A 12,540-nucleotide genomic window follows, 5' to 3' on the forward strand; every position below is an offset into this window, starting at 1 on the left:
CTTACCTTTCACAATGTTGATCATTGTCTATTTCTGTCCTGCTGTCTTCAGTGGCGCGTTCGTAAGGAAGCCATGATGGGCCTCGCATCGATCTACAGAAAATACTCGCTACAAGGAGAGGGGGGCCGGGAGGCCTCCAAGCAGATATCCTGGATTAAAGACAAACTGCTTCATATCTACTACCAGAACAGCATTGATGACAGGTTCCTTTGCTTCCTTGTTCTCATATAAAAACTTAAGGGTTCCTTTCCAGTCTAGAAAGTATGGAATTCAGTATTTCATATGCCATTATTGTAATATTGTATCTCATAAAACCATTTCAGACCATTTTCCACTAATATAAAAATGGCATATTTATGTAAGTACTCCCTAAACACTAAAAATAAGAATTAATCTTGTTTTTGTTTGTTTGGGGTTGAATAGAGTCTCATAGCAGATGTTGCTTCCACAGGATACAAATTACATTGAATAAAGTGCCAAAGGTCAAAGGATATTGGAAACATGGATGAGAAAGAGAAAAGGAGAAAATAGGCATATTTATCGCCACTCATATTTAAGACATTCTAAAAAATATGCATTTTTTTAGGTTCATTTCAGTGTTTTGTATTGTAGATAATCAGAAAATATTTAAATAAATCTCTTATGTTACTAAGAAAGTAAACCTTTTTTAGTGAACTGCAGTTTCACGGCGGGAGGTTGAATTTACAAGTGAGAGGAAATGAAATGAAAGTTTTAATGCCCCACTGTCGCCTCCAGACGTCCTCATGTAGCCGTACAACAGACAATATAGTAAAGCTGGTTTATTTCTTCTTGGGTTATTTTTTTTTAAACAGCCAGAAGGCAGAAGTGGAGCATGCTCTTCTTAAAATGGAGCATCAAATGCATTACTCTTGATCCTCCTACACATGCTCAGTATAAAGCGCTCACCTCTCTGTGGGTTTTCATAATGTCTCGAGTTCCAGTCGAAGAAGCTGCATCTGTTGTAAAACTAACCGTTAAACTGAGGGGGAAAAAACCTGCGATGAGACCACAGAACAATGTCTGTTTGGTTATCGTTTGGAGAGCTGATCAGCTGCCAACAGGAAGTGTCTTCACTGTGACAGGCTGTGGGGAAGGGAAAGATTGTACAAACACTGAGCAGCACAATGATTTTTTTTTAATATATATATATGTTTTGTGGTTAAAATTCTTCCTTTATGGAAAAAACTGAAAAGTTTATTTTATTATGTTTTAAAATGATGCTTTAAACTGCTGGTGGGTTTTAAAGGTGCTGTTTCAAGGCACTATTTAATGATCAATTTTTATCAGAGCACTTGTTAAAATCTAAATCTTAGAATTCATTTCCTGTATCGTCAGATTGCTGGTGGAGCGGGTTTTCGCCCAGTATATGGTTCCTTTCAACCTAGAAACCACTGAAAGGATGAAGTGTCTCTATTACCTTTACGCTACATTGGACACAAACGCTGTCAAGTAAGTGTTTTCACGTTGTTTTAAAACATAAATATTTAGTGCGATTTATCAGACCAGATGATATGTTTGTAAGACCTTTTATTTTATAATTTACTTAAACGTATCTCTCCTCACGTGTCCCCTGCAGAGCTTTAAATGAGATGTGGAAGTGCCAGAACATGTTGAGAAACCATGTCAAAGACCTGCTGGACCTGATCAAAAAACCCAAGGTACTTCTGATTGATCAGCACTACAGAGCACTTTCATCTACTGGCTCTAATTTTCCTGCTTGGTGTTTCTGAGTCATGTTTTTGTTCCTGTTTTTTTCATTTCTTGCCAGTCGGAAGCATCCAGTAAGGCTGTGTTTGCCAAAGTCATGGTGATCACAAGTAAGTCATCTTTTCAAAATCACAAGTTTCCACCGCAACATGATGTTGCATGAAGTAGCCACAGGCTGTCTTGGAAAACAAATAATAGAGCATACCCATGGCAACGCATGCTGGAATAAAACAAAGTAGTTAAAATAATGATTAAAGGAAGAAAAGGTAGTTTTCAAATAAGACTTGTAGTGTAATCAAAGGATTGGACACATATCAGTTGACTTGGTCAACTCATATCCTACTATCGCGAGTCTCTGTAGCAGCGACTGAGCAGGATGTTAGTTCACCCATGGCTGCACAGCACTATGCAAAAGCATTCATACTCCTTTAACTTTTGTCTTTTGTTACCATATGACCACAAACTTAAATGTATTTTATCAAGATTTTATGCAAAAGTCAAATAAAAAGCTCATTTTAATTTACAAAAACATTGAAATGTGAGGCATTTGTATTCAGTCCTCTTAGCAATGATAGCCCTAAATAATTTCAAATGGAATCACTTACCTTCCTAAGCCACCTAGTCAGTAACTAGTATTTCTGTATAATTAAACATAAGTATAAATCCAGCTGTTCTGTGAAAGCCTTAGATTTTTGTCTTAGATTTTTGTTGGAACATTGATGAAATGGTAAGGAGAAAGAGAGCCACACACTGCAAACATAAAATCAGCAAAAACAAAAATAGGCAAAAATGTAAAATCTCTCATCCAGAAGACTTTCAAAAATATTAATAATTTATTCTTTTTTTTTTAAACTTCTGTCTGGTTTATTATGTAAAATAACAAAATATGTGTCAGTTAGTTGCTGTAACATACACAAATATGGAAAACTTATATTGTAAAGCTGTGGTTTGTTTACAAATATTTAAAAAAAGAAACAATTCTTTGCCAATTTTATTTCAAGTGTACGTCATTCTTTAAAACATGCTTTGTGTGTCTATATATGTGTGTATAGGAAACCTTCCGGACCCGGGAAAAGCTCAGGACTTTGTGAAGAAGCTGGCTCAGGTCCTGGAGGATGACGAGCGGATAAGGGACCAGTTGGAGACATTGGTCAGCCCCACCTGCTCCTGCAAGCAGGCTGAAGTCTGCGTGGTGAGTCCGCGACATCGTCCAGTCATTGCATTTGTTTGTTTTTTTTTGTCCACTATCAAACAAAATGTCTCTAGCATTTTGAAAAATATCACATAAAAGCACAGACCTATTCTTGCTTTTTTTTTTTTTTTATTGTTTTCATTTTATATTTGTCATCTTCATCAGCGAGACATCACTAAAAAGCTTGGTAGCCCCAAGCAGCCCAGTAATCCATTCCTGGAAATGGTCAAATTCCTGCTGGAGAGAATTGCTCCTGTACACATCGACACAGAGTCCATCAGGTATGGAGTTGGGAAAACACAGCTTCACATCATTTCTTTAGAAAATGACGGGGGAAACATTTCATTTCTCATTTTTGTCTTCATTTCTTCAGCGCTTTAATTAAACAGGTAAACAAATCTATTGATGGGACAGCTGATGATGAAGAGGAGGGCGTTCCAACTGAAGAGGCGATTAGGGCAGGACTGGAGCTGCTGAAGGTAAAAACTCAAACTTCATCCTATTTTGAATTGTAATAAATTCTGCTTACTTTTAATTAATATTTTTCTGTTTCCTAAACAGGTGCTGTCCTTCACACACCCAGTGTCATTCCACTCTGCAGAGACGTTTGAGTCTTTGCTGAGTTGTCTGAAGATGGATGACGAAAAAGTGGCAGAAGCTGCGCTGCAGATCTTTAAGAACACAGGCAACAAAATGGAAGAGAGTTTCCCTCACATCAAATCGTACGTTTTTGTTTCCACATTTTATTCATGTTATAAAAATAAAACAAAATCCTGGCAGTTCCACTAGGGCTTCATTTATTTCATTGAAATGTGTACAAGATGTAAGTCTGTCTTTTGTGATTTCAAGTAGTTCTTTACCAGATTCTAATGGCGTTCTTCTGCTGCTCCTCCTAGTGTTTTATTGCAGGTACTGCAAACCAAAGCTAAGAGAGGCCCCCCTCGTCAGGCCAAGTATGCCATCCACTGCATCAATGCGATGTTCACCAACAGGGACACACACTTTGCCCAAATCTTTGAGGTCAGTTGGTGCTTCTCTTCTTTTCTACCAAACAGAAAATTGTAAAATACAGAGATTAGCGGTTTTTTTCTCTTTATTCAGTAAAAATGTGCTTAACAACTGCACTGTTAAACAGAGAATTGTCAAATATTGTGTTTTTGTTTTCAGCCCCTACACAAAAGTCTAGACCCTGCAAACCTGGAGCAGCTCATCACTCCTTTGACCACCCTGGGTCACCTGGCCCAGTTGGCCCCAGAGCAGTTTGCTGCGCCGCTAAAATCTCTAGTCGCCAACTTCATTGTGAAGGATCTGCTCATGAACGACAGGGTACAAATATGCTCTTTTCTCCAGGTTCATGCTGAGAACCTGGGCCTGCTTTTTGTTACATCTATCATAAAAGTTTATTATAGTTTGTGAATTAAGCTTATGATGAAATCTATTTTATTTGTAGATCCCAGGCAAGAAAACAACCAAACTTTGGGTTTCTGATGACGAAGTGTCTCCAGAGACGATGGCTAAGGTCAGTGGTGAACCTCATTCTGTTATTTCTGCTCCTGAATAGGAGAAATAAAATATTTTCCATCCTCTGTTCAGATCCAGGGCATCAAGCTGATGGTGAGATGGTTACTGGGAGTGAAGAACAACCAAAGCAAATCAGGCAATTCCACCCTGAGGATGCTGACTGCTATCCTGCACAGCGATGGTGATCTAACTGAGCAGGGCAGGATGGGGTAAGCAAAATAAAATCACCCCCTCTCAGCTTTTAGGCTTTAGTTTTAAACATACCTGTGAAAGGATAAAGTAATCCTTCTCATTTCCACTGCCTCCTTTTATTTCCGCTAGTAAACCAGACATGTCGAGGCTGCGGCTGGCAGCAGCGTGTGCCCTGCTGAAGCTGGCTCAGGAGCCCTGCTATCATGAAATTATCACCCTGGAGCAGTATCAGCTGTGTGCTCTCGTCATCAATGTGAGAACTTCCTCTCAACCTTCTTATTGTGTGAAGTCATTACTCTCATCAGACTGTAGAAATTATTATTTCTTGAAAGATTTGCTATTCAGAAAACATTGTGTTGAAATTATAAAAATGTCAGGTCAGATTTGTTAAATATTCTCGCGGAGTCTGGAAAATTCTCAAAATGGGTTGTGCTTTCCAGGATGGATGTCCATCACTCAATCCAGAACTCATGCATCAGTTCATCCATCTGTCAGTTCAATAAATTGCACATATTTTCTTTTTTAAATGGTTTAATAGATAAAGAGAACCTTGACATTTGAGAATGAAGACTCTGTAGGGACATTAATGGTCATGTTGTCATTTCCTTCCACCTCCTTCATGCTCTATTCCTGATAAAAGTTTTCAGTTCTTCTTTCTTCTTCCCTATTATTTTATCACATGAATCCTGTTGTAATGTCCTCTCACCCTCCCTCTTGTCTCCACCTTATCTCTGCAGGATGAGTGCTACCAGGTGCGACAGTGTTTCGCCCAGAAGCTTCATCGAGGCCTCTGCCGCCTCCGCCTGCCTCTGGAGTACATGGCAGTGTTTGCTCTGTGCGCCAAGGACCCCGTAAAGGAGAGGAGAGCTCACGCTCGCCAGTGCCTGGTGAAAAATGTCAACATAAGGCGAGAGTATCTGAAGCAGCACGCAGCCATCAGCGGTAAAGAACTTAAACCCTCTGAATGATTTACAGAAGATTTTCTTGTTACCTAGTAATTGTACTCCAAAGCAATCTTGATATTATCCAAATATTTAAAATGTTGGATTTTAATAAATCTGCTAAATTACAAAAAAAAAAAAAGTTAGTTTGTTGTAAGTGAAGTAATATTGACTTTGTGTTGGAACAGACAAGTTGTTGTCTCTTCTACCGGAGTATGTGGTTCCCTACACCATCCACCTTCTGGCTCACGACCCGGATTACGTTAAAGTTCAGGACATTGAGCAGCTGAAAGAAATTAAAGAGTAAGTCAGATTTAATACAGTTGTTAGGGATTGCAAATTTTTCATGAATAAGTACAGGCAGGATAGTTGTTTTCTCTTGGGTGAGTTTTAAAAAATACAACTGTAGGATTGTTTTTTTTTTTAGTGTCTGAACCTTTCATTAATATTGTGATATAAAATGAGGATGATATTTCTTCAAAATGCTAAATGGAAGAGAACAAAAATGGGATTCATTATACATCCAGGTTGTTTATTATTTTAACATATTATTTCAATTAGTACATTTTTAGATGTACAATTGAATGACAATAAACTCCATGTATGTCAATGTGTATGTCTGTTAAAACACTGCATAGTCCACAGCCACTATACTCAGGCAATGAAAGAGCTCAGCTGTAGTTAAACAAGCTTCGTAGATATTTTTAACATTGGGCTGAAATGCTCAAACCATAGTTTGCTAATATTCATTGCAGTTCTTGAAGATATTGATAAATAAGTTCCACCTCTATGCTCTGTATTTATGTCTATTTTTCTTCCTCTTCAGAGCTTTGTGGTTCGTCCTCGAGATCATCATGGCCAAGAATGAGAACAACAGCCACGCGTTCATCAGAAAAATGGTGGAAAACATCAAGCAAACGAAAGATGCCCAAGCGTCTAGTGATCCCAAAACCAATGAGGTAAAAATTACTTTTCTAATGTGAATGATTACTTTGATTAATTATTTTTTATGAGGCATTTTGTTGATCAAATGTTTGCCTCCCTATTACAGAAACTTTACACAGTGTGTGATGTAGCCATGAACATCATCATGTCAAAGAGCACCACCTACAGTCTGGAGTCCCCCAAAGACCCTGTGCTGCCTTCACGCTTCTTCACCAAACCAGACAAGGTCAGTGACTCAGGGACTTATGGGGAGATTCATTTTCATCAGAGTCAGTAATGAAAATGAAGTGTGTAGAGAAATTTGCTATTTTTATTTTTGTTTCATGTAATTTAAAATAAAAAGGATAATAAGTCACCTGACTGACATGTAGAAGTGAGCATAACTACAAGATTTACTAATATGGGTTTTGTCTCTCATTCACTTGTTTCTTGTCATGTTTCAGAATTTTAGCAACACTAAAAATTACCTTCCTCCAGAGATGAAGTCATTCTTCACTCCAGGAAAAGTAAGCCTGCTAAAGCCTTTAGCCTGATGTTGCTTTCCAATTTATTTTTGTACTCAAGCAAAACCTTTTTTCATTTCTTCCTTCAATCTCAAGCCCAAGTCAGCAAACGTTTTGGGCGCGGTAAACAAGCCGCTGTCATCGGCGGGTAAACAGCTCCAGAGCAAAGCCTCTCGTATGGAAACAACCAGCAACAACGACTCGTCATCCAATCCTGGCTCCCCGCAGCGTGGCAAAACCAGGTATGGTGAATGAAAACCACCATGTTGCTCAGTGGAAGCTCTTGCAGTTGTAGAAATGCAGCTGTTCTAGTTGTTAAACTGCACAAATTACTTTATTTTTTATTTTTACAAATTTATGAATATCCAGATAAAATTTGTGCTGAAATAAGTTGCTGTTTCTTCCAGACATGACAGCACAGAAATGGATCATAGTGAGAACGAGGATTTCAGCCTGAAGAGATCAGACAGTGTTGACAAGGTAAAATTCAGAAACTTATACAAACTGCTGGAAATATCTCAAATTTAGAGTCAAAAGTATACATTTTGAAATGATTAGTAAGAATCCTCTCAGGTGGAAATTTTATTTTTATATTTAATGCCCAGGACACTAATAAAATGAAATATAAAATGATTTTAGATGTATTGAGGAGTTAATGGGTTTTAAATTTTAAAGAACACCTTTTTCCTGTAGAAGGGCAGCACGAACAAACATGTTATCTGAAATGACACAGTAGCTCAGGAGTAGACTGCCTCGTTTCTGGGATCCAGCTAAGTAATGTTAGCCATAAATCCCTGTTTTAGTCTTTGAAGCTGCTGTGCAAACACCAGCTGGACCAAAGTCAACACAAGATGAGCAAAGACAAACTCACTGGTTCCAGACTCAAAACCAACTGCAAACACATTGTTTTGTTTGTCAATCTTTTCTTAGAGAAATGCTTCATGTAAGCTATCAGGAAGTTTATGTTTCAAGACCATCAATGTAACATTGAAAATAAAAGAATAATAATGCCTAAGAAGCAACAAAAACTCACTTCACGTAGGGGAAAAAATACAAAATTGTCTGTTCATTCAAAGCATTTACACAAGGCCGGGTTTTTATGGAACCGGAGCGTATATCAGCAATTGACAGTTGACATTACTAACTATAAACGGCAATCTGTGTTTGCTTGAGAACATAAATCCACACTTTAACAGTGATGGTTCCAAAAAGCATGCTGAACATTTCCACATTCAGCATGCTACATGACATGTTAAAAGCTTGAACAGAACAACTTTTGAGTGATTTACTTGATATGCCTCTGAAAAATATCCTTTTCAACAATTTCTAGGGTCTTTTGTGCCTCGTCTTATTTTTTAACACTCCAAAATTAAAATTAATACTGAAACATATTACTTATAAATTTTTTCCCTTTGTAAAGACTGTTGTTGTGGCAACTTTGTATTTCCAGTTTAACACCTGAGTGAACTGTTAATCCCATTTCAATATAATGTCGTCTTTTTCTGCCACAGCTCAATAACTCTGTTCTCTTATAGGACATGGAAAAGCCCCGCGCTCGTAAACGTGGCGTGACGTCCAGCGACGACCAGGAGAGCAAGCCAAAGCGCGGACGCAAGAGGGGGTCTGCCAACACCACCACCGCTACCGAGTCTGAGGACCAGTGGGACGAGGACAACCGGCCAGAGGACGAACAGAACAGCCCACCGAAAAAAGGACGCAGGGGCCGACCACCGAAATCTGCCTCTTCCAACCAGGAAACACCTGTAAAGGGGAGGAGGGGGCGAAAAAAGGCAGCGCCTCCGCCAGAGGAAGACGATGATGAGAACGAGGAGGATGAGGAAGAAGAGGAGAAGGTGGATGATGAGGATGAAGATGATGACGATGACAAAAGCAGTGAAAACATGGAGGTGAAACCAAAGGGCGGAAGGCAAGCCAGGGCGCCGCGGCGGTCACAAGGGTACGCATGGTTTATCTTCACTGTTGCATGCTGTGAACTCGTCACTTTTTGTTTGACTAAAACTCTTCTTGTCCAGCAGCTCAGAGTTAGCAGAGTCCATGCCTCAGAAGAGGAGAGGACGTCCACCTAAATCAGCTCAGCCAGCGGCAAAGAAGCCGACGTAAGATTCACGTCAGCTTTCTTTCGAACAGGCATTGCTCTCTCAGCTCAGAGCGACAATTGTAGCAAAGCTGCTTACTGAGTGCAATTGGAATTGTTGCTGCTCTGCACAGGAACGAATGTTAAAATTTATTATGGAATATAATAAAATATATCTGAAAATAGAGGTTAATGTGCATTCTTCAGAATGCACAGAAATTAGTATTTAATTGGCTGGGTGATATGTTCCTCTTTTAAAATAAGGTGAGAATTTGCGTATTTCAATGTCTTTACATAATTCTGTACCTTGATGTGTCTCCTATAGTCCCTTACAAAAATATTCATTCCACTTTGTGGGGTATTTCAGGCGCGGAGGGCGATCGAAAGCTGCTGCTGCTAAAGATGAGTCTGAAGATGAAGATGAAGAGGAGGAGGAGGAAGAGCAGGAAGATGAGCCAGCACCAAGGGTACTTATTGAAAAGCTGACTTCAACTATCCCTAGATCATATTTCAGTAATTAAAAGAAATCCATAACTTTAAAAAACATATATATTATTTCCCTGCTTCCAGGGTCGTAAGAAGACAACCGGGCGAAGAAGATGAGCTGGGGGAAAAACGACGACACGTCTCAGTTGTATTTGAGGAGGAAAGAACATGCGGACATAAAACTTTTTAAACTTTTCATATGCCTTCGCTCCCACTGTTACACCTGTGTACACTCTTGCATATGCCACGTACACACTACATCAGAACATGTGCATCGTCAGCTGTGGATCGTTGCTTCGTGTCGCATTGTGATGATGTTTGCCACATTAGGTAGAAATCATTTTATCAAGAAAACAAAAAAAAATCACTTGTAAATAGTCTTCTGTCTGGTTCATGTTCTGTTGTGTTTGATGCTGACTGGGGGGGGATGATGTCAAGACTTTCCCCACTGTTATAAAAATGTTCCTATTGAAACAATATTGCTTATCACACTTCCTGCTATTTAAAAAAGAATCAGATAATCCCTCAACTTTTTGTGACTGTATTTGTGTCATTTTACTGTTAATGAAATGTTTTTGTTTACAGCTATGTATATTAATACCTTTTTTTTTTACCATGGGCAAAATACTTAAAAAAATGATAAAATGTTCCAAATGTGGAGTTTTCTGGATGTTATTGTAGTGTGCTTTTAATTTTTAGATTTGTTCTCACTGCTAGAAGGAAGTCATGAGCAGCTATGGTTGTCGTGTTTGTCACTGCTGGTTAACTTGGCTTCACATCCACCCAGTCACATCTTCCGTTGTATCAATATGATTCTCTATAAAACCTGAAATGTTTGAATTGTTTTTATTTTGCATAGATGTAATTTATTTTCTTACTTTCATATTCTGCAGTGATGACTTTGTTAAAGTTACCCTAGCCTGGTAAAAAGAGGCGCACTGTTTGCTTTGCTTCGTACTGAGGATCTGGAAAAACGATTGCTTGCAAAAAGCGTGGATTTTGTTGAAGTTCAAATTTTTACCAAGTCGCTAATGTTTAACATTGGCATATGCAATACATCAGTTCAATTCAGAGAGAAGTGCCAAGCTGAATGAGATGGCTGTTAATGTTAATTCAATAATATAACAGACTGAGTGGCCTTGTTCACTTTGTCCACTGCCAAACTACAAAACTGCACAAAATCGACATAATTGTTCAAAACTTCTTGTTCTGTTCACGGATTGGCCCTATTGAAAAATCTACTGGAGAAATCCATCTCAATGGGAGAAAGTCCAGAAGGAGCACTGAAAGGAGATGAGAATCAAATGGAGTTGAGCAGGAATGCAATGACCAGGCTAAAGTTGCCCTGAGCTAAACAAAACTTGCCTAATATCATCCCTCCCAGGGCTTTGCCATAGAAGAACTTTCTAACGCCCTGGTTACTTCAGCGCCACAGATTTGACAGCATGACGCAAAATCTCCACTCCCCATTTTCTTTCTGGCAGACATGCCAAGGGGATTTAGGAGGTCTTTAAAGCATTCTACCCACAAACCTACCATGTCCCGAGTCAGGATCTGCAGTACACTACACTAACAAGCAGTATTGGTGGTGCACCGTCTCCCTCTCCTGAGACGCTGGATAGCTGACCAGAACCTCCTCAAAACTCGATAGATCTGCTAAATTCTTCCTACGCCTCAAATGTTTGCCTCTGTAACAATCCAAGCCACATTCCACTTATAGTACCGAGACCTGTCGGCTGCTTCTGGCATCGCTCAACACAGGTATCTACCCATGGATACCTGTGGATATTGAGCGAACAACACCTTGCTGCCACCTCAAAAATAGAGACTCAAACTTGATGTGCTCAAAACTGCCATTGGTGGGAGATAAACTCCATCTGACTGGAGAATCTACCAGATGTCCCCAGAAACCATATTAGCACAAAAGTTCAATAACACTATCATCGGGTTCAGATCCTCTATGTCTTACTGTTGTCAACATGAGTGTTGAAGTGCTTGAGCAGAACAACGGAGTCCCTGACAAGAGCGCTCACTCCTCCAAGAACTCAACAAAGGGAAAGGTAACTTGCCCTACTTTACCACACTTATGACCTCTCCCTCCACACATAAGCAGAAGAAGGTTACCTTCTTATTCTGGTGTACATACAGGCACAAGAAAGTCCACTCCTGCTCAGAACCTCTCAGCAGGGACAACTGCAGAGTGGAAGAGTGTCCAACCCATCTCGAGGAGACCGGTTCCAGAGTTGTTCATCAAGGCAAGTCCAACTTTATCTTGCTGAATCCAATCAACCTCACCCACTAGTTCACTTATTGCTGCTGTGGTAACTAGCAGTTCCTCTAACTGAAAATTAACCTGTTGGCTCACAGTAAATAATTATGCAAATGTAAGCAAATATGCTAACATCAAAATGGATAAAAGCAGCTTACACTATGTAATTAGTAGCAAAATATATGTAAAACTTATCTTTTTTAAGAAAACACAACTTTCATGTGTAATTGAGTTCTATTAGGAAAGTGTAACTCTATAGTACTGACACTTGAATTTTTGAAGAGTGAAACTTTATTTTGGCTCCATGGTTAATTGCTATCCCTGTTAATTCCCGGTTTAGACCTTGTTAGTGCATTTGAAAACTATTAATAATGTAACATTGTCAAGACTATCAAATTCCACTGTTTAATTTTCTTGACAGGAACTAATACTATGCATAATAAAAAGGAAACATATAATATTTTAGTTTTAATATACAGTTGGTTCTTCTATCTACCAGTTCCAATGAGTAGCTCGTGTGCTTTGACAGTGCAACTGACTGAGCACCGATATTATTTGCTTTGCGTACTTTGTGTATGACTGTCACTAACCGCCCACCATCAGGCTGCCAGGCATCTCTCAATGATGTTCATCCTGTGTCATAAAATTACCTGTTCTTCATGCTAAAG

General features: G+C 39.1%; 1 protein-coding gene across 2 annotated transcripts in view; it reads left to right on the forward strand.

Annotated features, from left to right (window-relative positions):
- pds5b (PDS5 cohesin associated factor B) overlaps positions 1 to 10,435 on the forward strand; it is a 26,472-nt gene extending 16,037 nt beyond the window's left edge. Inside the window, exons 12-35 of one of the 2 annotated variants that reach the window (XM_055051582.1) lie at positions 52 to 203; positions 1,357 to 1,470; positions 1,598 to 1,679; positions 1,790 to 1,838; positions 2,781 to 2,920; positions 3,086 to 3,201; positions 3,294 to 3,399; positions 3,482 to 3,642; positions 3,817 to 3,940; positions 4,088 to 4,246; positions 4,371 to 4,439; positions 4,514 to 4,650; positions 4,763 to 4,886; positions 5,371 to 5,575; positions 5,763 to 5,877; positions 6,401 to 6,533; positions 6,626 to 6,745; positions 6,963 to 7,025; positions 7,119 to 7,264; positions 7,430 to 7,502; positions 8,558 to 8,979; positions 9,056 to 9,139; positions 9,485 to 9,584; positions 9,688 to 10,435. In XM_055051582.1, the coding sequence (XP_054907557.1) occupies positions 52 to 203; positions 1,357 to 1,470; positions 1,598 to 1,679; positions 1,790 to 1,838; positions 2,781 to 2,920; positions 3,086 to 3,201; positions 3,294 to 3,399; positions 3,482 to 3,642; positions 3,817 to 3,940; positions 4,088 to 4,246; positions 4,371 to 4,439; positions 4,514 to 4,650; positions 4,763 to 4,886; positions 5,371 to 5,575; positions 5,763 to 5,877; positions 6,401 to 6,533; positions 6,626 to 6,745; positions 6,963 to 7,025; positions 7,119 to 7,264; positions 7,430 to 7,502; positions 8,558 to 8,979; positions 9,056 to 9,139; positions 9,485 to 9,584; positions 9,688 to 9,720 (3,027 nt within the window). In that variant the 3' untranslated portion in view covers positions 9,721 to 10,435. The remainder of the gene's footprint in view (positions 1 to 51; positions 204 to 1,356; positions 1,471 to 1,597; positions 1,680 to 1,789; positions 1,839 to 2,780; positions 2,921 to 3,085; positions 3,202 to 3,293; positions 3,400 to 3,481; positions 3,643 to 3,816; positions 3,941 to 4,087; positions 4,247 to 4,370; positions 4,440 to 4,513; positions 4,651 to 4,762; positions 4,887 to 5,370; positions 5,576 to 5,762; positions 5,878 to 6,400; positions 6,534 to 6,625; positions 6,746 to 6,962; positions 7,026 to 7,118; positions 7,265 to 7,429; positions 7,503 to 8,557; positions 8,980 to 9,055; positions 9,140 to 9,484; positions 9,585 to 9,687) is intronic. The other variant, XM_055051583.1, reaches the window with a different exon arrangement.
- The last annotated feature ends 2,105 nt before the right edge of the window (positions 10,436 to 12,540 follow it).

Source organism: Poeciliopsis prolifica, unplaced genomic scaffold, assembly GCF_027474105.1.
Source record: "Poeciliopsis prolifica strain line A6 unplaced genomic scaffold, Auburn_PproV2 SCAFFOLD033, whole genome shotgun sequence".
Lineage (NCBI taxonomy): Eukaryota > Metazoa > Chordata > Actinopteri > Cyprinodontiformes > Poeciliidae > Poeciliopsis > Poeciliopsis prolifica.